At 44.1% G+C, this 25,352-nt stretch overlaps 1 protein-coding gene across 5 annotated transcripts in view; it reads right to left on the reverse strand.

Moving 5' to 3' along the window:
- CDK14 (cyclin dependent kinase 14) overlaps window positions 1–25,352 on the reverse strand; it is a 521,480-nt gene that overhangs the window by 199,952 nt on the left and 296,176 nt on the right. For all 5 annotated transcript variants that reach the window (XM_069729432.1, XM_069729431.1, XM_069729435.1 and 2 more), the window contains one exon: window positions 18,693–18,756. In XM_069729432.1, the coding sequence (XP_069585533.1) occupies window positions 18,693–18,756 (64 nt within the window). The remainder of the gene's footprint in view (window positions 1–18,692; window positions 18,757–25,352) is intronic.

The following is a 25,352-nucleotide window of genomic DNA, read 5'->3' on the forward strand; positions in this document are numbered from 1 at the left end:
TAGCACACACAGACATGAGGGACTCCTGCTCTCCTGTCTCTATAGCACACACAGACATGAGGGACTCCTGCTCTCCTGTCTCTACAGCACACCCAGACATGAGGGACTCCTGCTCTCCTGTCTCTATAGCACACACAGACACGAGGGACTCCTGCTCTCCTATCACTACAGAGTCATTGAGATGACAGTGAAAGGGGGTGCCTATCTTGAGAGGATCTTTAGTGTGCTAAACTCCATGGTCAGGTAGGATGATCTGTAGGGATTATCTAATTATCTATCTCTCCGTTTCCTCCATGTATTCCCTAATTTATCATCCTGCTTTGTACTGGTAATAACTACAACTTTTTGTTACCTTTTTGCCAGTTAAGAGATTATTTAATCAGGAGTATTGTCTTTTTGTCTACTTTTAATCATATTAATGAAGTATATCTTGTTATGTTTTTTTTTAACATGTTAAACATTTGTATATATATATATATATATATATATATATATATATATATATATATATATATATATATATTTAACATTTACATTATAAAGTAAAACATACAAGCTTGGTATCGCCATAATCATACCAACCTGTGACCTGTGACCATGGTGTCACATCATTTATAGCAGACTATGAACACAGTAAAAATGTAACTAAAAAACAATGGTAGAATTGTGAGGGGGATTGTCATTTTATCGCACTTGGAATATTTTTTTTCCAATTTTTCAGTACATTATATGGTAAAAGCCCCCATATGGCTGTGCCAGCAGAAAAATAAAAAAAGATAAATGACTCTTGTAAGAAGGGGAGAAAAAAAAAACGTAACTGCAAAAAAAAAAAAAAAAGACAGAGAAAAGAAAAATGCGCAGTTGGGAAGTGGTTAAGTTTGGACACCGCCAGTCCGGTGTAGGGTGCGGCGCTCTTTAAAAAGCCACACTATTTTGCAGTTTGGGGAGCTTAAACCATTCTGTTGGGATGTAAAAGGCGCAGAGCGGAGGATTTAAATATATTCATTACAGAGAATCTGAAAATTTCTTCCTCCCAGTGTGAAGTCATTAGATCTGAAATGTGAAGTGTCACGGATGTCACTGAGGAAGGCCATTGGCTCGGCGCTTTGAGATGTTTCTAAACTTCTGACAGCATTTCCAAACACACATTTGGCACATGCAAAAGGATTTATACACACTGGGATATCTTTGGAGCAAAAAGATTAGTTATACTGAACGGGACATTGAGATTCATCCCACATGGACGTATAAGGTTAGAGAAGGGTGACACCAACTCCAGCACGGAACTCTTCAAGAGTCTTTAATTTTTCTTTAATAATGATTCATGCCTGCGTAAATAAAGTCCTGCAACTTTCTTTCCTTTGCTACAATTTTTCATTATTTTCCAGATCGCAACTTGCCGTCAATGAATCAGGACACTTAATGAATGAGAATTAGCTGAGAATACCACTGTAGCCAGGGTAGACAATGCTCTGTGAGCTAAACACAAACACATGCTCAACAGCAGCTGCATAATCTCTGCTAGTTGTATCAGGCTATTTAGCACACAGAGCATTGTATAAACTGTATCCACTGTAGACAATGCTCTGTGAGCTAAACACATGCTCAGCAGCTGCATAATTTCTACTAGTTTGCTACATAGATCAGGTGGTTTAGCTCACAGAGCATTGTTTAGACTGTATACAATTGTATCCACTCTAGACCGTGCTCTGTGAGCTAAACACACCAGCGGCAACTGCACAATCTCTGCTAGTTTGCTACAATGTATCAGGCGGTTTAGCTCACAGAGCATTGTATAGACTGTATACAATTGTATCCAGTGTAGACAGTGCTCTGTGAGCTAAACACACCAGCAGCAGCTACACAATCTCTGCTAGTTTGCTACAATGTATCAGGCGGTTTAGCTCACAGAGCATTGTATAGACTGTATACAATTGTATCCAATCTAGACCGTGCTCTGTGAGCTAAACACACCAGCGGCAACTGCACAATCTCTGCTAGTTTGCTACAATGTATCAGGTGGTTTAGCTCACAGAGCATTGTTTAGACTGTATACAATTGTATCCACTGTAGACCGTGCTCTGTGAGTTAAACTCACCAGCAGCAGCTGCACAATCTCTGCTAGTTTGCTATAATGTATCAGGCGGTTTAGCTCACAGAGCATTGTTTAGACTGTATACAATTGTATCCACTCTAGACCATGCTCTGTGAGCTAAACACACCAGCAGCAGCTGCACAATCTCTGCTAGTTTGCTACAATGTATCAGGCGGTTTAGCTCACAGAGCATTGTATAGACTGTATACAATTGTATCCACTCTAGACCATGCTCTGTGAGCTAAACACACCAGCAGCAGCTGCACAATCTCTGCTAGTTTGCTACAATGTATCAGGATGATTAGCTCACAGAGCATTGTATAGACTGGATACAATTGTATCCACGACAGAAGGACTAGTTGTGTACAGGAGAACGTTCATATTCACTACCAGCAAACAGAGATCATGAAAATAGTGAAAAATTGTAACATTATGTAGGTTATAGAATGTTTCTTTAATATAATCTTGAAGCTTTGAATTGATCTTAAAATGTGATAATCAATCGTGTAATACAAGATTGAAGATGTATTTCAGCCTTTATGGGGGGGTGGGCCCGTGTTTTGGGGTTGTTGTTTTTTTTTTTTTTTTTTTTTTGTTTTTTAACCACCAATTGCCTTTTTTTTGCCTCCTACATGCATCGCCATGCGTGGTTTCACTTTTATATAGTTACATAGGTTGAAAAAAAGCCCTAGGGCCATCAAGTTCAACCTTTCTATTACCAATGATGACTTTCTCCATTTAAAGTGGATCGGACACTAGATTTCACAATAAAACTACCGTATATATACGCTATTAAATCGTCACCCAGATCTGATGAGCCTGGTGTACTTATTTTGAAAATGTATATATGTCAGAATGTCAGTAAAATTCTGATAATAAGGTAAGCTTTTGTAATGAGTCTAGCTATAGAATGACATTTCTCATGAATCTAAGTTTATTCAGCTATTCAGTTCAGTCTCCATCCCACCAGCCTCATGAGGTGTAAGAGCTCTATTAATAATAAGTACAGTTTATACTGTGAATCTGGTAATTGATGAAATTTAAAAAGGAATGTGTCATTTTTTTTTTTAAATCTTTTTATTAAAACTAAAAAAAATAGACATATTGCGATTTCTGCATCGGCCACTGGGGCTTTTTAAAACTAACTTCCTGTTTCAGGAAATGCACATGTACATTAGCAGCAATGAACAGACTCCAACCCTATCGTCTGTACTGAAGCATCTAATGACCGTGTGCAAATGTCACTGTGAAGGGAGGGGGAGGAGGTGAGCTGCGACATCACCTATTGTGATTGCTAGTAGCTGTGTATAGGGGTGTTATTTGTCATTGCAATCCTGCCTCTGCTGATAATGAGACTGCTGATAACACTTCCTGAACGTTCAGAAAATAAGAGTCTAAAAAAGCCCTAGTGGCCAGTGTGAAAATAGCAAGATTCCTAATTTTTGACTAAAGATCGTGATATGAAACACATACATATATATATATATATATATATATTTATTTTTTTGCCAAAAATGTTTATAAAATGCATTTAGCACAAAAACTTAGGTTATTTTTTGACGACACATCGATAGATCGATAGAAACCCCATGGCTTTTCATACACCATGTAGATGCACCTGGCACCGTCCTCCGGTACAGACGTGTATGGGAACAGAGGGTTAATGATAACGAGCACAGGACCAAGGTAAATGTAACTTCCCAAAATCCTCTATAAAGACCATAGTAATCATACTATAAGTGCAGAGCGGCCAAAACATGACATTACTCAAATCCCGAAAATAATGTAAGAATATTCCCAGAAGAGAACAAATTCTGGAAAGATACGAGTCCAATGAATCACTCTATTCAGTGCAAGAAACTAAAATACCCCAGCGGGAGCGCGCTGCCCGGCTGAGCTCCGTCTAAGCGCTTCCAGTAAACGCTAACCGAGCATGAAAACCTTAAGTGAGCGCACAATTATTTTTGGGATATGCTTCTGAAAATAAAAAAAGTGAAGAAAAGACTTAAAAATGGGACAGAAACTGAGTCATGGCATAAATTGGAAAGGTGCAGAACATTGCAGTGTCCATGTGACTGACTAACCCCCTCCAATCTCAGAAATTAGGACTCAACCTCTAGCTCCACCTATTGGACGTAACAATCCTAAAAGTCAATATCGACCCCTTTAAGGAGCCGTGCAGATGACTTCGCATACAAAGCCGAACCACAAACTCCATTTGCAGACACATGTTTTGGGGTGTTTGCCCCTCATCAGGGCAAAGTAAAAGATCTGCTTTGGCTGTTGTGACAGGCCTCTAACAGGGGAGTCTAAGTTTCTTCTCTGACGAAAAAGATTTTCAATCACACCCCGCGCTACACGCAAAGTATAAGGCTCGGTGTGATGGGTGTCTCAAGATCGTGCTCGGCGCCTCCTCATTCTCTAGGAGCGCCATTGGCGGTCCCTGATACAACTGCGCAGACAGAAGACTTGGAACACTGTGTGATGACATAGGAGATACACTTTCATCATGATAGAAGTGGTGGTGATTACCGGGACTGGAGGACGCGCCATCAGTCCGGATTACGCAGTTTGCATGCAGCATTGGACAAGAATAAAATACTTTTTCGTAGGCATGCAGGGGCACCTATGAAGATATATGGGGGTTGTAGGAACTCTGTGTGCATGCTTTAGGTGATGAGCAGGATTTATAAGGTATAAAACTGGTGACAGGATAGTGATAGTGGCTCCTTTCTGTAATAATGTCCCTATCATGGCTCCTTTCTGTAATAATGTCCCTATTGTGGCTCCTTTCTGTAATAATATCCCTATTGTGGCTCCTTTCTGTAATAACGTCCCTATCGTCGTTCCTTTCTGTACTAATGTCCCCCCTCCTGGTTCCCATCCTGTACTGATGTCCCTCATCCTGTGCCCCTTCCTGTTATAATCCTCCCTGTCCTGGGCCCCTTCCTGGTATAATGCCCCCTTTCCTGGTATAATGACCCCCATCCTGGATCCCAATCAGGTATAGTGACCTTCATCCTGGGCCACTTCTTGGTATAATGTACCCCCATCCAGGTATAGTGACCTTCATCCTGGGCCCCTTCCTGTTATAATGTCCCCATTCCTGGTTAAATGACCTCCATCCTGGATCCCATCCAGGTATAGTGACCTCCATCCTTGGCCCCTTCCCGGTAAAATGTCCCACTTCCTTGTATAATGTCCCCCATCCTGGATCCCATCCAAGTATAGTGACCTCCATCCTGGGCCCCTTCCTGGAATAATGTCCGTTCTGCCAATCTTTTCCAACGTAGTAAAACTAATGAACGATTCTTCTTACCTTCCCCCTCTATCCTCTTCTATAGTTTGCAGCTGACGTAGGTAGGCCAGTTAGGGGCAGCACATGGCATAACTGCTATGCGCAGACCTTGGAGGGTACGATGACGTCAGCTGCCGGCCTCTGATTGGCTGGCGGCATGTATTACAGTGCAGGGAGTCAGCGGGTCTTTGCGCCACAATACACTTTAGATGAATGTGCATCCTCAGATTCACATCCAGCTGAAATAGGCACAGTTATCAGTATTTTAATTTTTTTTTATTTAAATAAAATTTTTTAGCTGATTTTTTCTAATATCAATAATTTGGCTGCTACATGTATTATATAACTTTAATTTAATTACTACTATTAAAATACCTTTAATTATTTTGAAGGGATAAAAAACAGCAATTTTGACCTTGTTTTTATTTATTTATTTATTTATTTTTGGCGGAGGTTGTGTAGCTTTTGGGGTGCCAAAATAAAGTACTAGGAGGACCATTTTTGGGTGGATACAATTAATAATTTTGAATGGTTTACTACATTTCCATAACAAAAACACTTTCTAAATTCTGGGGCTGTAATAATTAGATTTTATTGTATTTTGTCCTATCTTATATTTTGCTAGGATCTTGGCTCCTGTAAGAGCTGACAACGTCTGCACCATCCTTGCCGTCTAGATTTATAGAGCCATGTGGGAACTACCACCCTCCAGCTGCATAACAAGGAGTTTAAAAGGGTAATCGGCTAATTAAAAAAAACTGCGGATTCTCGGATAACTCAGAATTCCATGACATTAGAATGCATTTTATAAACTGAACAGCCCCTTTAAGGCTTACAAAACATAGAAACACGGTGCGGGATTGTGAACTAAATTGCTTGGAAGTGGCTACTTTGCTCAGCTAGTAAATAGCTTTGCTGACAGTGGTGTTTCTTTTCCCCCGAACAACGCTTCTAGTTTACTTTGCCGTGGGCATCGAGCGTTCGTGAAGCCAAACCTCAGAAGGCCTCGAGCAAAAGCTTGGCTGTCAAACCCCCTTAAGGTTATAAATCCATCCCACACTATTCAGATGTAGCAGAGCTGAGATTTCGGTTTAACCGTTTCATTAATGCACTGTAATAATTCTCCTCACTACAACATAACTCTGCAGCCACAACACAGAAGACAGAACCACTTTGCATGAAACACTCCGCATCCCCCCCCCTGCATGTCCTCTACCTGTTCTTCTAAGTCAATGATGCCCCTATTCCAAAATCATAGAGATTATGGAACCCCATAAAAGAAGTCCTAATGTTGCCCACTCACAAATAAAAAATATATATATATATTCAGTGGGATCACAGAAGAGCGTGTGTCCCAATTTTGTAGCCTTTACAAAGTAATTTTCCTCCTACTGAAGCCCCTTTTATTGCCCCCATAAAGTATGATGCCAAAAAGTGTCCACGGTGATTTCCTCCATAGCACCCTGCACACGCACTGTATAATGACCCTACTGTATCCCCTGCAAAAGTATGGTGACCCCCTTCACAGGATTATGCCCCACACAACCCTCAGCACTGTATAATTGCCCCCACAAAACCATCCACACTGTATAATGGCCGCACACAACCCTCCACATAGAATAATGGCCCAACATAACCCTACACACAGCATAATGGTCCCACACAGCCCTCCACACTGTATAATGGCCCCACACAGCCCTCCACACTGTATAATGGCCCCACATAACCCTTCACACAGAATAATGGCCCCAGATAACCCTATACACAGCACAATGGCCCCACACATCCCTGCACACTGTATAATGGCCTTCCCATAGCATAATAGCCCCACACAACCTTCCACATTGTATAATGGCCCCACAAAACCCTACACACAGCATAATTGCCCCAGATAACCCTACACAGCATAATGGCCCCACACATCCCTGCACACTGTATAATGGCCTCTACATAGCATAATAGCCCCACACAACCTTCCACATTGTATAATGGCCCCACAAAACCCTACACACAGCATAATTGCCCCAGATAACCCTCCACATTGTATAATGGCCCCAAATAACACTCCACACAGAATTGTGGCCTCCACCCAAACCTCCACACTATATATTTGCTCGCACTCAATATAATGTATAATACTTCAGAGCTTCAGTCATAAATGTAAAGTGCAGCTCTGGATTATAATACAGGATGTAACTCAGGATCAGTACAGGATCAGTAATGTAATGTATGTGCACAGTGACTGCACCAGCAGAATAGTGAGTGCAGCTCTGGGGTATAATACAGGATGTAACTCAGGATCAGTAATGTATGTACACAGTGACTGCACCAGCAGAATAGTGAGTGCAGCTCTGGAGTATAATACAGGATGTAACTCAGGATCAGTAATGTAATTTATGTACACAGTGACTGCACCAGCAGAATAGTGAGTGCAGCTCTGGAGTATAATACAGGAGGTAACTCAGGATCAGTATTGTATGTACACAGTGACTGCACCAGCAGAATAGTGAGTGCAGCTCTGGGGTATAATACAGGATGTAACTCAGGATCAGTAATGTAATGTATGTACACAGTGACTGCACCAGCAGAATAGTGAGTACAGCTCTGGAGTATAATACAGGATGTAACCCAGGATCAGTAATGTAATGTATGTACACAGTGACTGCACCAGCAGAATAGTGAGTGCAGCCCTGGATTATCATACAGGATGTAACTCAGGATCAGTAATGTAATGTATGTACACAGTGACTGCACCAGCAGAATAGTGAGTGCAGCTCTGGAGTATAATACAGGATGTAACCCAGGATCAGTAATGTAATGTATGTACACAGTGACTGCGAATATAATACAGGATGTAACTCAGGATCAGTAATGTAATGCATGTACACAGTGACTGCACCAGCAGAATAGTGAGTGCAGCTCTGGGGTATAATACAGGAGGTAACTCAGGATCAGTAGTGTAATGTATGTACACAGTGACTGCACCAGCAGAATAGTGAGCACAGCTCTGGAGTATAACACAGGATGTAACTCAGGATCAGTAATGTAATGTATGTACACAGTGACTGCACCAGCAGAATAGTGAGCACAGCTCTGGAGTATAACACAGGATGTAACTCAGGATCAGTAATGTAATGCATGTACACAGTGACTGCACCAGCAGAATAGTGAGTGCAGCTCTGGGGTATAATACAGGATGTAACTCAGGATCAGTAATGTAATGTATGTAAACAGTGACTGCACCAGCAGAATAGTGAGTGCAGCTCTGGAGTATAATACAGGATGTAACTCAGGATCTGTAATGTAATGTATGTACACAGTGACTGCACCAGCAGAATAGTGAGCACAGCTCTGGAGTATAACACAGGATGTAACTCAGGATCAGTAATGTAATGTATGTACACAGTGACTGCTCCAGCAGAATAGTGAGCACAGCTCTGGGGTATAATACAGGATGTAACTCAGGATCAGTAATGTAATGTATGTACACAGTGATTGCACCAGCAGAATAGTGAGTGCAGCTCTGGAGTATAATACAGGATGTAACTCAGGATCAGTAATGCATGTACACAGTGACTGCACCAGCAGAATAGTGAGTGCAGCTCTGGAGTATAATACAGGATGTAACTCAGGATCAGTAATGTAATGTATGTACACAGTGATTGCACCAGCAGAATAGTGAGTGCAGCTCTGGGGTATAATACAGGATGTAACTTAGGATCAGAATAAAGGACTATAGTTCAGTAATGTTTCCTATTCCCACTATTTTTTTCCAATTGTTGAATACATTTTTATCTATTTGATAACACATTCCCTTTAATGATTCATTTTACTGCCATTATCCCTATCGCTTAGTACAAGTTATCTGCGCTCATTATAGGGGCACTATTTATTATTCTCAGCTGTTGAAGACTTTGGTGCTAATGAAAATCAACCATGCCTCTGTTGCCATCTAGTGTTGGAATCAGAACACTGCGACTTGGAATTTATGACATTTGGGGGTGCCTATGTCAGAAACATTAACACAGCCCCCTCACAAGTTATTGTGTGATCCTATAATGATTCATTAAAAAGTGAAAGTGCAGGATACATATACTCTATATAGAGTAATAACACTTTTTTATCTAAGGAACCAGCAGCACAAATGACTTCAATCTGTTTTTTTTCTGTCCCTCATAAAACACTGCTGCATGCTCTGTTATAGCCTAACTAATTAGGCTGATCTGCCATGCTGGCACTGATAGCTGCATATTGCCGGCCTGCTGGGTTATACCGGCGGTGTACAGTTTCCTGATGCTTCCATTATGGAGACGCTCGCACATGCTCGCTGTTATCAGTGTTTCCTGTGCTTGATGTGATATAGCTGCACATAGACGGCCTGGAACACAGGTGCACGGTCTCATCCTCGCTCTGCCATAAGGGTAAGCTGCAGGCAGTTAGTGCTGCACATTTTCATACTGTCTCTGTTATAGCTGATCTACTATACAGCGGGTACAGAAAGTATTCAGACCCCTTTACATTTTTCACTCTTTGCTTCATTGCAGCCATTTGGTAATTTTAAAAAAAGCTCATTTTCCCCCCATTAATGTACAATCTGCACCCCATCTTGACTGTAAAAAAACAGAAATGTAGACATTTTTTGCAAATTTAATAAAAAAGAAAAACTGAAATATCACATGGTCATAAGTTTTCAGACCCTTTGCTCAGACACATATATAAGTCACATGCTGTCCATTTCCTTGTGATCTTCCTTGAGATGCTTCTACTCCTTCATTGGAGTCCAGCTGTGTTTAATTAAACTGATAGGACTTGATTTGGAGCGGCGCACACCTGTCTATATAAGACCTCACAGCTCACAGTGCATGTCAGACCAAATGAGAATCATGAGGCCAAAGGAACTGGCCAAGGAGCTCAGAGACAGAATTGTGGCAAGGCACAGATCTGGCCAAGGTTACAGCAGAATTTCTGCAGTACTCAAGGTTCCTAAGAGCACAGTGGCCTCCATAATCCTTAAGTGGAAGAAGTTTGGGACCACCAGAAGTCTTCCTAGACCTGGCCGTCCAGCCAAACTGAGCAATCGTGGGAGAAGAGCCTCGGTGAGAGGTAAAGAAGAACCCCAAGATCACTGTGGCTGAGCTCCAGAGATGCAGTAGGGAGATGGGAGAAAGTTCCACAAAGTCAACTATCACTGCAGCCCTCCACCAGTCCGGCGTTTATGGCAGAGTGGCCCGATGTAAGTCTCTCCTCAGTGCAAGACATATGAAAACCTGCATAGAGTTTGCTAAAAAACACATGAAGGACTCCCAGACTATGAGAAAGAAGATTCTCTGGTCTGATGAGATGAAGATAGACCTTTTTGGTGATAATTCTAAGTGGTATGTGTGGAGAAAACCAGGCACTGCTCATCACCTGCCCAATACAATCCCAACAGTGAAACGTGGTGGCAGCATCATGCTATGGGGGTGTTTTTCAGCTACAAGGTCAGGACGGCTGGTTGTCATTGAAGGTAACATGAATGCGACCAAGTACAGAGCTATCCTGGATGAAAACCTCTTCCAGAGTGCGGAGGACCTCAGACTTGGCCGATGGTTCACCTTCCAACAAGACAATGACCCCTAAGCACACAACTAAAATAACAAAGGAGTGGCTTCAGAACAACTCTGTGACCATTCTTGACCGACCCAGCCAGAGCCCTGACCTAAACCCAATGGAGCATCTCTGGAGAGACCTGAAAATGGCGTCCACCAACGTTCACCATCCAACCTGACGGAACTGGAGAGGATCTGCAAGGAGGAATGGCCGAGGATCCCAAATCCAGGGGTGAAAAACTTGTTGCATCATTCCCAAGAAGACTCATGGCTGTACGAGCTCAAAAGGGGCTTCTACCCAATACTGAGCAAAGGGTCTGAATACTTATGACCATGTGATATTTCAATTTTTCTTTATTAAATTTGCAAATATTTCTACATTTCAGTTTTTTTTCGTTAAGATGGTGTGCTCATTAACCCCTTTCTGATATCGGACGTACTATCCCGTCGAGGTGGGGTGGGCCCCCATGACCATGGACGGGATAGTACGTCCAGCACGATCGGCGGCGCTCACGGGGGGAGCGCCGCCGATCGCGGCCGGGTGTCAGCTGCCTATCGCAGCTGACATCCAGCACTATGTGCCAGGAGCGGTCACGGACCGCCCCCGGCACATTAACCCCCGGCACACCGCGATCAAAGATGATCGCGATGTGCCGGCGGTACAGGGAAGCTTCCCGCAGGGAGGGGGCTCCCTGCGGGCTTCCCTGAGCCCCCCGCAGCAACGCGATGTGATCGCGTTGCTGCGAGGGTCTCACCTCCCTCCCTGCTCCCTCCAGCCCCGGATCTAAGATGGCCGCGGATCCGGGTCCTGCAGGGAGGGAGGTGGCTTCACAGAGCCTGCTCAGAGCAGGCACTGTGAAGCCTGCAGCGCTGCATGTCAGATCAGTGATCTGACAGAGTGCTGTGCAAACTGTCAGATCACTGATCTGTGATGTCCCCCCCTGGGACAAAGTAAAAAAGTAAAAAAAAAAAATTTCAAATGTGTAAAAAAAAATAAAAAAAAATATTCCAAAATAATGAAAAAAAAAAAAATATTATTCCCATAAATACATTTCTTTATCTAAATAAAAAAAAAAACAATAAAAGTACACATATTTAGTATCGCCGCGTCCGTAACGGCCCGACCTATAAAACTGGCCCACTAGTTAACCCCTTCAGTAAACACCGTAAGAAAAAAAAAAAAAAAACGAGGCAAAAAACAACGCTTTATTAGCATACCGCCGAACAAAAAGTGGAATAACACGCGATCAAAAAGACAGATATAAATAACCATGGTACCGCTGAAAACGTCATCTTGTCCCGCAAAAAACGAGCCATCATACGGCATCATCAGCAAAAAAATAAAAAAGTTATAGTCCTGAGAATAAAGTGATGCCAAAATAATTATTTTTTCTATAAAATAGTTTTTATCGTATAAAAGCGCCAAAACATAAAAAAATGATATAAATGAGGTGTCGCTGTAATTGTACTGACCCGAAGAATAAAACTGCTTTATCAATTTTACCAAACGCGGAACGGTATAAACGCCTCCTCCAAAAGAAATTCATGAATAGCTGGTTTTTGGTCATTCTGCCTCACAAAAATCGGAATAAAAAGCGATCAAAAAATGTCACGTGCCCGAAAATGTTACCAATAAAAACGTCAACTCGTCCCGCAAAAAACAAGACCTCACATGACTCTGTGGACCAAAATATAGAAAAATTATAGCTCTCAAAATGTGGTAACGCAAAAAATATTTTTTGCAATAAAAAGCGTCTTTCAGTGTGTGACGGCTGCCAATCATAAAAATCCGCTAAAAAACCCGCTATAAAAGTAAATCAAACCCCCCTTCATCACCCCCTTAGTTAGGGAAAAAGTTAAAAAATGTATTTATTTCCATTTTCCCATTAGGGCTAGGGTTAGAGTTAGGGCTAGGGTTAGGGCTAGGGTTAGGGCTAGGGTTAGGGCTAGGGTTAGGGTTAGGGCTAGGGCTAGGGCTAGGGTTAGGGCTAGGGCTAGGGCTAGGGTTAGGGCTAGGGTTAGGGCTAGGGTTAAGGTTAGGGTTAGGATTAGGGTTAGGGCTAGGGTTAGGGCTAGGGCTACAGTTTGGGTTGGGGCTAAAGTTACAGTTAGGGGTTAGATTACATTTACGGTTGGGAATAGGGTTGGGATTAGGGTTAGGGGTGTGTCAGGGTTAGAGGTGTGGTTAGGGTTACTGTTGGGATTAGGGTTAGGGGTGTGTTTGGATTAGGGTTTCAGTTAAAATTGGGGGGTTTCCACTGTTTAGGCACATCAGGGGCTCTCCAAACGCGACATGGCGTCCGATCTCAATTCCAGCCAATTCTGCGTTGAAAAAGTAAAACAGTGCTTCTTCCCTTCCGAGCTCTCCCGTGTGCCCAAACAGGGGTTTACCCCAACATATGGGGTATCAGCGTACTCAGGACAAATAGGACAACAACTTTTGGGGTCCAATTTCTCCTGTTACCCTTGGGAAAATACAAAACTCGGGGCTAAAACATATTTTGTGGGAAAAAAAAAGATTTTTTATTTTCACGGCTCTGCGTTATAAACTGTAGTGAAACACTTGGGGGTTCAAAGTTCTCACAACACATCTAGATTAGTTCCCTGGGGGGTTTAGTTTCCAATATGGGGTCACTTGTGGGGGGTTTCTACTGTTTAGGTACATTAGGGGTTCTGCAAACGCAATGTGACGTCTGCAGACCATTCCATCTAAGTCTGCATTCCAAATGGCGCTCCATCCCTTCCGAGCTCTGCCATGCGCTCAAACGGTGGTTTCCCCCAACATACTGGGTATCAGCGTACTCAGGACAAATTGGACAACAACTTTTGGGGTCGAATTTCTCCTCTTACCCTCGGGAAAATATAAAACTGGGGGCTAAAAAATAATTTTGGGGGGAAAGATTTTTTTTTTTAATTTTCACGGCTCTGCGTTACAAACTGTAATGAAACACTTGGGGGTTCAAAGCTATCACAACACATCTAGATGAGTTCCTTAGGGGGTCTAGTTTCCAAAATGGTGTCACTTGTGGGAGGTTTCTACTGTTTAGGTACATTAGGGGCTCTGCAAATGCAATGTGACACCTGCAGACCATTCCATCTAAGTCCTCATTCCAAATGGAGCTCCTTCCCTTCCGAGCCCTCCCATGCGCCCAAACAGTGGTTCCCCCCCACATATGGGGTATCAGCGCACTCAGGACAAATTGGACAACAAATTGTGGGGTCGAATTTCTCCTGTTACCCTCAGGAAAATACAAAACTGGGGGCTAAAAAAAATAATTTTTGTGGGAAAAAAATTTTGTTTTATTTTTATGGCTCTGCATTATAAACTTCTGTGAAGCACTTGGTGGGTCAAAGTGCTCACCACACCTCTAGATAAGTTCCTTAGGGGGTCTACTTTCCAAAATTATGTCACCTGTGGGGGGTTTCAATGTTTAGGCACATCAGTGGCTCTTCAAACGCAACATGACGTCCCATCTCAATTCCAGTCAATTTTGCATTGAAAAGTCAAATGGCACTCCTTCGCTTCCGAGCTCTGCCATGCGCCCAAACAGTGGTTTACCCCCACATGTGGGGTATTGGCATACTCAGGACAAATTGTACAACAATGTTTGGGGTCCATTTTCTCCTGTTACCCTTGGTAAAATAAAACAAATTGGAGCTGAATTAAATTTTTTGTGAAAAAAAGTTAAATGTTCATTTTTATTTAAACATTCAAAAAATTCCTGTGAAGCACCAGAAGGGTTAATAAACTTCTTGAATATGGTTTTGAGCACCTTGAGGGGTGTAGTTTTTAGAATGGTGTCACACTTGGGTATTTTCTATCATATAGACCCCTCAAAATGACTTCAAATGAGATGTGGTCCCTAAAATAAAATGGTGTTGTAGAAATGAGAAATTGCTGGTCAACTTTTAACCCTTATAACTCCCTAACAAAAAAAAATTTTGGTTCCAAAATTGTGCTGATGTAAAGTAGACATGTGGAAATGTTACTTATTAAGTATTTTGTGTGACATATCTCTGTGATTTAATTGCATAAAAATTCAAAGTTGGAAAATTGCAAAATTTTCATAATTTTTGCCAAATTTCCGTTTTTTTCACAAATAAACGCAGGTACTATCAAAGAATTTTTACCATTGTCATGAAGTACAATATGTCACGAGAAAACAATGTCAGAATCACCAGGATCCATTGAAGCGTTCCAGAGTTATAACCTCATAAAGGGACAGTGGTCAGAATTGTAAAAATTGGCCCGGTCATTAACGTGCAAACCACCCTTGGGGGTAAAGGGGTTAATGAGAAAAAAAAATGAACGTTTTTGAATTTACCAAATGGCTGCAATGAAACAAAGAGTGAAAAATGTAACTGTAGCTGCTCTATTGTAGGCTGCCTCTATTTGCCATACATAGTCTCATAGTTAGCAAGCCCGAAAAAAGACATTTGTCCATCCTGTTCAGCCTATATTCCGCAAGAATAAATCCCCAGATCTACGTCCTTCTACAATATTGTTACGCTCCAGGAAGACATCCAGGCCTCTCTTGTACCCCTTGACTGAGTTCGCCATCACCACCTCCTCAGGCAAGGAATTCCAGATTCTCACCGCCCCTTATTTACTTACTTATACATGGTTATTAGATCGCCCCTCAGTCGTCTTTTTTCTAGACTAAATAATCCTAATTTCGCTAATCTATCTGGGTATTGTAGTTCTCCCATCCCCTTTATTAATTTTGTTGCCCTCCTTTGTACTCTCTCTAGTTCCATTATATCTTTCCTGAGCACCGGTGCCCAAAACTGGACACAGTACTCCATGTGCGGTCTAACTAGGGATTTGTACAGAGGCAGTATAATGCTCTCATCATGTGTATCCAGACCTCTTTTAATGCACCCCATGATCCTGTTTGCCTTGGCAGCTGCTGCCTGGCACTGGCTGCTCCAGGTAAGTTTATCATTAACTTGGATCCCCAAGTCCTTCTCCCTGTCAGATTTACCCAGTGGTTTCCCGTTCAGTGTGTAATGGTGATATTGATTCCTTCTTCCCATGTGTATAACCTTACATTTATCATTGTTAAACCTCATCTGCCACCTTTCAGCCCAAGTTTCCAACGTATCCAGATCCATCTGTAGCAGCATACTATCTTCTTTTGTATTGACTGCTTTACATAGTTTTGTATCATCTGCAAATATCGATATTTTACTGTGTAAACCTTCTACCAGATCATTAATAAATATGTTGAAAAGAAGAGGTCCCAACACCGACCCCTGCTCCATTATAGCTGCCATGTGGATTTTTTCTTTTTGGTGACTTGTGGCTTTATTTCTATTCTTACATCTTAATACTTATATTAATATTTTCAAAAGAAATAAACTATATGATTTGACTGCTTGCTGTATCTTTACTTAAGGACTGGCCATCAGGTCAAACGTGGCCAATTTTTCCCCTTATTTTATTCTTGCTGCCCCCCAGAGTTTTCCTTTTTTTCCCATTCCGGAGATATGGGCTTTTGTATATAGTGTTAATGGTTATTCCGTTTTCCAGGGAACGCTCCTCACATGAAAATAATGGAGACCAGCCTAATGATACGCCCTCCGAGAATCCGGTTACTCACACCCACTCGTAAAGACCATACACATATGCACCAAATACAAGAAAGGCCTTTGTCTCTTGAACCGCATAACAAATGTGTATTTAAAAATGAAAAAAATTTATATTTAGGGGAGCAGCGGGTACAAAATAAAAGTGACTGGTCTCTTTTTCATAATCGATCTTCTGATGGAGGTAAAATAATTAAAAGCATTGTTTGATTTACTGATAATGAATGTTATGGTCTTTGCATTGTCTGTGTCTGTCTGTGGTTGCATTTAATCATTTGTGTCATTTTGCTGCCCCCTGGTGGAATCCTGCAACTTTACACATATACAATATTTCTGTTTCCATAGAATCTGTACAAATTTTAATGACAACACAACTGTATACTGATAAATCCATTTGGCCGTGAACAACCATATTTTTCACCCCTGTAGGTATTTTTTGTCTTCTTACTACTCTCGGTTCTGCGCATCAAGACATGGCAATGGCATATGCCACCATATGTTAAACAAATATAGAAAATAAAAAAACGTATTCGCCCGATGGTGCATCCACAGACACCATCCGTCAGCCATTGGCTGCCATCTTAAAAAAATAAATAAATAAATGTGTTTTTTTTTCTAGATGGAGAGAGGTTGCACTGAATTGGTATAATAATTTAATGTATCAGGTTTAAAGAGGATCTTTCGTCAAATTTTTCATGATGAACTTCACACGCTGCAGAGTGTAATACAATTTTATTTAATTTTTTTCCTTCTCCATTGCGGAGATATTAGCAATCAAATATTTGGCACCCAATGAGTTAACATTACTTGAATCCAAGTGGGTGTTATTAGATAGTTTTCACTGGGGGGGCGTGTACTTCTGCCTCCTGTATGACACTGACCAATCATAAGCAGTCAGCTACATAGAAGTGTAGAAGGACCTGTGATGATGTCATCAGGGTCACATGATCTGAGTCCACAGGTGATGCCAGCCGGAGTGTGCAGCCTAAATACGCACCAAAAGATATATTCTACAGCACAGAATTCTGGGAACGAGTCAGTAGCGCTACACGTCTGTGCTGTGAAATATGTCATCTCACATCTCAGTAATGTAATAATCTGTATTCACTGAGGACACATTTTACGTTGTCGTCAGAACCCGGCGCCTGTGAATACCGGTATCTTTACTGCTATTCACAGGCGCTAGACCTGGATTCGGGGAACGTGGATGGACTACATCGGACCTGCATGGAAACATTTTTGCTAATAAATTGGTGAACGAGGGTCTGTCTCTCGTGTTTCTTTCTCTCTTTTTTTGTCTTTCAGGTATACATTGCTGGACTACGTCGGACCTGCCTGCTTTGTCTTTTCCCCAATAAATTGGTGAATGAGGGATAATGTGGGGGAGTCTTTATTCAAATAAAGGATTTTTGTGTGTTATTTTTTTATTACTGGGTTAGTAATGGGGGTGTCTGATAGACACCTCTGTAATCCATTACTAACCCCTGGGCTTGATGACAGATGCGATTTTTGAAAAGTCACAGCTGACATCAACCCCAACTACCATTACCCTGATTGGCACTGCAACATGGCAATCCTGAAGAGCCTGGCAAAGTGCCAGAATTGGCGCATCTCATGTGATGTGACACCTCTGGAGTGGCTGAGGGGGTTGTATTTTTAGGCAGGGAAGGGCCCAATAATCAGGTAATCAGATAATATCAGCTCTAAGCTGTCGGCTTTACCTTGGCTGGTTATCAGAATATCTATTTATCTATCTCATATCTATCTCTATCCATTTTTTGCACATCTTTAACATATAAACATCAGGATTTTCTCTTGTGCATTCTTTTCCAAACCTGCTGAGACACATGCATATATTCTAGTCCAATAATCAGGACCCATGCGCGACACCAAAGGACTCCGCGAGGTAACACCATCGGCGTAGCTCACTTCCAATGCGGAGTTTTAGCAATCTACGGGGGTTTCCTCTGCAGGAAAACACCTCCGAGCATGTTACTGTGAGACTCGTAGAAAGTTTTATAAAATGACAGGTACCCTAATCCTGCAGAACAGAGGAGGTCCTGGAGGTCTGACCCCCACCGATCACACATCGATGACCACCAATCACGGCTTTCCAGCTTACCTGGCTTAAAATGTGGTAATGAATGGACGCCGGGCCACGAATCTTCATTGGGAGTCCCGAGAATCTGCAATTAACAATGACAGGAAAGTAAAAAATACAAATGTGATAGACAAGATGGCAGAAGCAGGACCATCGACATGTTACATAAAGTCAGTCTACAGTACAAATGTTATAACCCCATCATGGCATCATGTAGATCTCGCCAGCGGGTTTATACACTGTGAGCACGCCCCGGCACGCTGACTGACAGCCTTCTCTGCACACTGACTGACAGCCTTCTCTGCAGTGTTTGTGTGCTGTAGGTGTGTGCTAGGCTGGCTACACATTTGCGTTCGGGAGGGCGGCGGATGGCTGTGTACTTCCTCCTTGAAGCTCCGCCTACTGTACTTCCTCCCTGAAGCTCCGCCTACTTCTGCATGCGTCCTGCGTTCCTATCTTTAACATTGGGTACGCAGGGACATGCGTTGTATGCGGATGTGGCGATTTGAGGTGTGCGGTGACCAGAGGCGTAGCTAGGGTTTCAACTTAGGGGGGGCGAAACATCTGAGTGGGCCCCTAACCAGCTAACCCTGACTACAGCTATGGTTGCGCACTCTAATTATGACTATAGTGGAACCTCAGAATATGACTGCTCTGTTATTGAAAATAAATCTATATACAAAAACGAACATTGATATTACCGCCATATTGTGACGATATGCAACTTTGATGGTCGCAATACTCTGAGTGCCCCTATAACAATACAGTAATGCTTAAATGCCCACTTTACATTTAATAATGTCCCCTAAGTTCCCCCATGTACTGCTCCATTATACACAGTATAAGGCCCCACAGCTCCCCTATACACAGTATGATGATTCTATAACTCCCCGATACACCGTATGATGTTCCCACTGCTCCCCTATACACAGTATAATGCTGACAGAGCTCCACTATACAAAGTATAATGCCCCTCAGAGCTCCCCAATATACAGTGTAATGGGCTAACAGCTCCCATACGCACAATATACCTTCACAGCTTTCTTATACACAGTATGATGGGCCCGCAGCTCCCCTATACACAGTATGATGGGGCCCACAGCTCCCTTATACACAGTATGATGGGCCCGCAGCTCCCTTATACACAGTATGATGGGCCCGCAGCTCCATTATACACAGTATGATGGGCCCGCAGCTCCCTTATACACAGTATGATGGGCCCGCAGCTCCATTATACACAGTATGATGGGCCCGCAGCTCCCCTATACACAGTATGATGGGCCCACAGCTCCCTTATACACAGTATGATGGGCCCGCAGCTCCCTTATACACAGTATGATGGGCCCGCAGCTCCCTTATACACAGTATGATGGGCCCGCAGCTCCATTATACACAGTATGATGGGCCCGCAGCTCCCTTATACACAGTATGATGGGCCCGCAGCTCCCTTATACACAGTATGATGGGCCCACAGCTTCCTTATACACAGTATGATGGGCCCACAGCTCCTCTATACACAGTATGATGGGCCCACAGCTCCTCTATACACAGTATGATGGGCCCGCAGCTCCTCTATACACAGTATGATGGGCCTGCAGCTCCCTTATACACAGTATGATGGGCCCGCAGCTCCCTTATACATAGTATGATGGGCTCACAGCTCCCTTATACACAGTATAATGGGCCCGCAGCTCCCTTATACACAGTATGATGGGCCCACAGCTTCCTTATACACAGTATGATGGGCCCGCAGCTCCCTTATACACAGTATGATGGGCCCACAGCTTCCTTATACACAGTATGATGGGCCCACAGCTCCTCTATACACAGTATGATGGGCCCACAGCTCCTCTATACACAGTATGATGGGCCCGCAGCTCCTCTATACACAGTATGATGGGCCTGCAGCTCCCTTATACACAGTATGATGGGCCCGCAGCTCCCTTATACATAGTATGATGGGCTCACAGCTCCCTTATACACAGTATGATGGACCCACAGCTCCCTTATACACAGTATGATGGGCCCGCAGCTCCCTTATACACAGTATGATGGGCCCACAGCTTCCTTATACACAGTATGATGGGCCCACAGCTTCCTTATACACAGTATGATGGGCCCGCAGCTCCTCTATACACAGTATGATGGGCCCGCAGCTCCCTTATACACAGTATGATGGGCCCGCAGCTCCCTTATACACAGTATGATGGGCCCACAGCTCCTCTATACACAGTATGATGGGGCCCACAGCTTCCTTATGCACAGTATGATGGGCCCACAGCTCCTCTATACACAGTATGATGGGGCCCACAGCTTCCTTATGCACAGTATGATGGGCCCGCAGCTCCTTGTCATGATTTGGCAGTCTGCAGTCACATAAAGTGACTGCAGACATTTATTCCAAACCTTTATCAACTTTATAGTAATAAATTGTTTATTATTAAAGCACCACTCTAGCAGGGTTTTTTTTCCACCGTTGGAGTGGTGTTTTAAGCGCAAGTCCCCTGCCCTGGACATTTACCGTACTCATCCTCCGGCGTATTCACTATTTTGTGGCACTGCTGCAGTCCCACGGCTCACGCACACGTTGTGGATTTTTCCACACTGTTTTTGCCAAATCCACAGGTAAAACGTGCTGTGTTTTACCTGTGGATTTACTGCATTTTTTGTGAGGATTTTACCTGCGTTTTTACACCTGTGGATTCCTATACAGGAGCAGGTGTAAAACGCTGCAGAATCCGCACAAAGAATTGACATGCTGCGGAAAATACAACGCAGCGTTTGTGTGTGGTATTTTCTGCACCATGTGCACTGCGGATTTGGTTTTCCATACAATTACATGGTACTGTAAACGCATGGAAATCTGCTGCGGATCCGCAGCCAAATCCGCAATGTGTGCACATACCCTGAGAGTGAGAAAGAGGCCAGAACGAGGCTCCCATAGACTCACATTGATTAGTGACCTCTGCACTGCTCCATGAAACACTGGAGCCGCGGACAGGCCACAAACTGCAGGAGACGGAGCTGAGCGGAGACAACAACAGATGAAAACGCCAGAAGATGAGTATCAGACTGGGGGCAGGGGACACGGATTTTCAACACCGCTCCAGCAGTGAAATTAAAAAAAAGACGCTGGAGTGGTGCTGTAAATGTGATGCAGTTCTTGGTTACTATATGGGGGCTTCGTATAATAATACTCATAAAAGACCCAGGTGGCATGTATCAAAAGCCCCCTACCCCCTCCCCATCTCCAGCCCCCTCAGACAGCAAATATTACGTGATGGAGTACATATAATATCATAACAAAATACTATAATATTCAGCCCCCAGTGCCCTGTCCCCCCTCCCCCACTTCAGCCCCAATGCCCCCATCAACTCACATCCACCCCCTCAGTGCCCTGTCCCCCTTCACCCATCTTCACCCACCACAACACCCCCATGGTCTCACATTTACCCCCAGTGCCCTGTCTTCCCTCCCCCACTTCAGTACCCAATACCCCCATCATCTCACATCCACCCCCTCAGTGCCCTGTCCCCCTTCACCCATCTTCACCCACCACAACACCCCCATGGTCTCACATTTACCCCCAGTGCCCTGTCTTCCCTCCCCCACTTCAGTACCCAATACCCCCATCATCTCACATCCACCCCCTCAGTGCCCTGTCCCCCTTCACCCATCTTCACCCACCACAAAGCCCCCATGGTCTCACATTTACCCCCAGTGCCCTGTCTTCCCTCCCCCACTTCAGTACCCAATACCCCATCATCTCACATCCACCCCCTCAGTGCCCTGTCCCCCCTCACCCATCTTCACCCACCACAACACCCCCATGGTCTCACATTTACCCCCAGTGCCCTGTCTTCCCTCCCCCACTTCAGTACCCAATACCCCCATCATCTCACATCCACCCCCTCAGTGCCCTGTCCCCCTTCACCCATCTTCACCCACCACAACACCCCCATGGTCTCACATTTACCCCCAGTGCCCTGTCTTCCCTCCCCCACTTCAGTACCCAATACCCCCATCATCTCACATCCACCCCCTCAGTACCCTACCCCCCCTCACCCACTTTCAGCACCCACAATACCCCAATGGTCTCACATTCACATCATAGTGACATACCTGAATCTAATAGACCTAAAATGTTCCATCCCCACTTACTGATAAAATTTGCAGGCAGACCAGGAAGCATCTAGGTGAAATGCAAGGTGTGAGCACTAGGACCCAGCGTACCTGAGCCAATCCCAGCGTGCACTGCACAGAGTGAAGAAAACTGCAGCCTGGGAAAAGCTTCATGATCAGGTCAGAGACAGGCGAAACCATTCACTGCAGGGGGGAGACTGCAGCCGGCCACTGTGCTAGCAGCGTGCAGAGTCTCCGTCAGCATAGGAGCAGAGCAGTATAATGTCTGCAGTGCTCCTATCTATGTTCTGCCTTGTCACAGAAGTGGCCTTGGCTCCTGGTGGGCCCCTTCAGGTGACTGGGCCCGGGGCGACGGCCCCCTCTGCCCCCCCAGTAGCTACGCTACTGGCGGTGACTTTAAACATAGGTACGCAGGGAAACGCAGGACGCATACAGAAGTAGGCGGAGCTTCAGGGAGGAAGAAGGGAGGAAGTACACAGCCCTCCCGAACGTAAATGTGAGCGAGCGGTCAATCAATGTGTCGGGGGCGATTACAGCCTCACGGTGCAGTGAGAAGTAATTATAACCGCTGCCTGCACAGTCCCGTCCGGCTACAGAGAGGCTGCAGGGAGAATAACACTTCACTTTCTCTCTGCAACCGCTGCTCCAGTCAGCCGGCTACACGGGGTATACATGATATTTACTTGCAGATTAACCCTATATCAGCAGGGAATAGTTTTTCTGGACATGGCAGGTTCCCTTTAGCCCCATACATGTGACTGTTACTTCATAAGTAAGGGTCTGTGACTGACACTTGGGGCATGCGTGTGCCACCCTATAGATATGTATAGTTTGTATATTAGGAGGGTCCCTAGGGCACTTCCAGTTACTGGACGCAATCATTTCCTGCGTGTCACCCCATGCTCACTTTCTTCTTCTTGTCACCCTCCGCTCTGACACCTCTCCAGTCTCTTATCTCTCACTCAGTGTCACATTGCAGTGTGCAGTACCGCTTAGTCACCACAAGAGGGCGGCACAGGACAGTTAATATCTCGTACTAATGACTATTAGTCAGCATAATTCTGCGCTAAAATCATAAATTCCTATAAACGTATCAGAGCCTTAAAAATTAGTTGTTTTTTTTTTCAAGTAGGACAAGACATAAAATAGTTTAAATGTAAAATTTGCTTTACACTGCAGACATTGTCTTGCTTTATGCTCTATTAGGGCCTGTGCGGGTCACCGCCATCCACTGGAATCAATTGGCATCTATTGATCTGAGCGCGGTAATGCATTTATCTCGGCGACTCTCGGCAGCGGACACCCCTCCGCCCTCCGTTTTTTAGCATGTGTCCATGGGTCCTGCCATGTGAACCCAATAAATGGAACGTGAAACTTAGGGTTCCACCACAATATAATAAGAGAAAGTAGGAATAGCACAAAGCCGCCCCCAATAACCGCACGCCGTCCCCGCCAATAACCGCACGCCGTCCCCCGCCTACGGCTCTGAACTGTAGATTGGATATTAAATAGAATCAGATGTACATCTGGACGCAGAGGCGGCAGGGGAAGGGTTAATCGGCTGTCAGAACCTATCATTAGGGCGGCCCCTTATTGGAGATGAGTGGCTGCCGGTGGCCGCGCTCCAGACCCCACAGAGAACGGGGCGGAAACCCAATCCAACATTCCTGTCTTCTGTTCGGGGAAGATTTCAGCTCATAAAGAATTTTCTACCCAAATAAAGAGCAGCTGGGTCGTTACAGTGTGTCATCACAGTGTGGGGGGCAACCGCCGGGATTATGGGGGCAGGGAAGTCTGCAGGTTACAGGTTGTTCTTGAAATTTAGGGGTGACGGTTCACGGGTCATGAAGGCTCAAAGTTAAAAAAAATATATATTCCATAAAGTATGTATGAAATGATCAACACATCACCACTACATCTGCATCCGTTACCTCAGCTCTGCTGCATCTGCACCTGCGAGCATTCTGCTATATCCACATCTGGAAACTCAGCTCTGCTGCATCTGCAACTCAGGAGTTAATTTTACTCCATCTGCATCTGAAAACTCAGCTTTACTAAACCTACAACTGACAACACAGCTCTGCTACATCTGCATCGGGGGAACTCTGCTACATCAGCAACTGAGAACACAGCTCTGCTACATCTGGGGAACTCTGCTCTGCTACATCTGCATCAGGGGGACCTCTGCTACATCAGCAACTGAGAACACAGCTCTGCTACATCTGGGGAACTCTGCTCTGCTACATCTGCATCAGGGGGAACTCTGCTACATCAGCAACTGAGAACACAGCTCTGCTACATCTGGGGAACTCTGCTCTGCTACATCTGCATCAGGGGGAACTCTGCTACATCAGCAACTGAGAACACAGCTCTGCTACATCTGGGGAACTCTGCTCTGCTACATCTGCATCTAGGGAACTCTGCTACATCAGCAACTAAGAACACAGCTCTGCTACATCTGCATCGGGGGGAACTCTGCTACATCAGCAACTGAGAACACAGCTCTGCTACATCTGCATCTGGGGAACTCTGCTACA

This window comes from Ranitomeya imitator, chromosome 6 (genome assembly GCF_032444005.1).
Source record: "Ranitomeya imitator isolate aRanImi1 chromosome 6, aRanImi1.pri, whole genome shotgun sequence".
Lineage (NCBI taxonomy): Eukaryota > Metazoa > Chordata > Amphibia > Anura > Dendrobatidae > Ranitomeya > Ranitomeya imitator.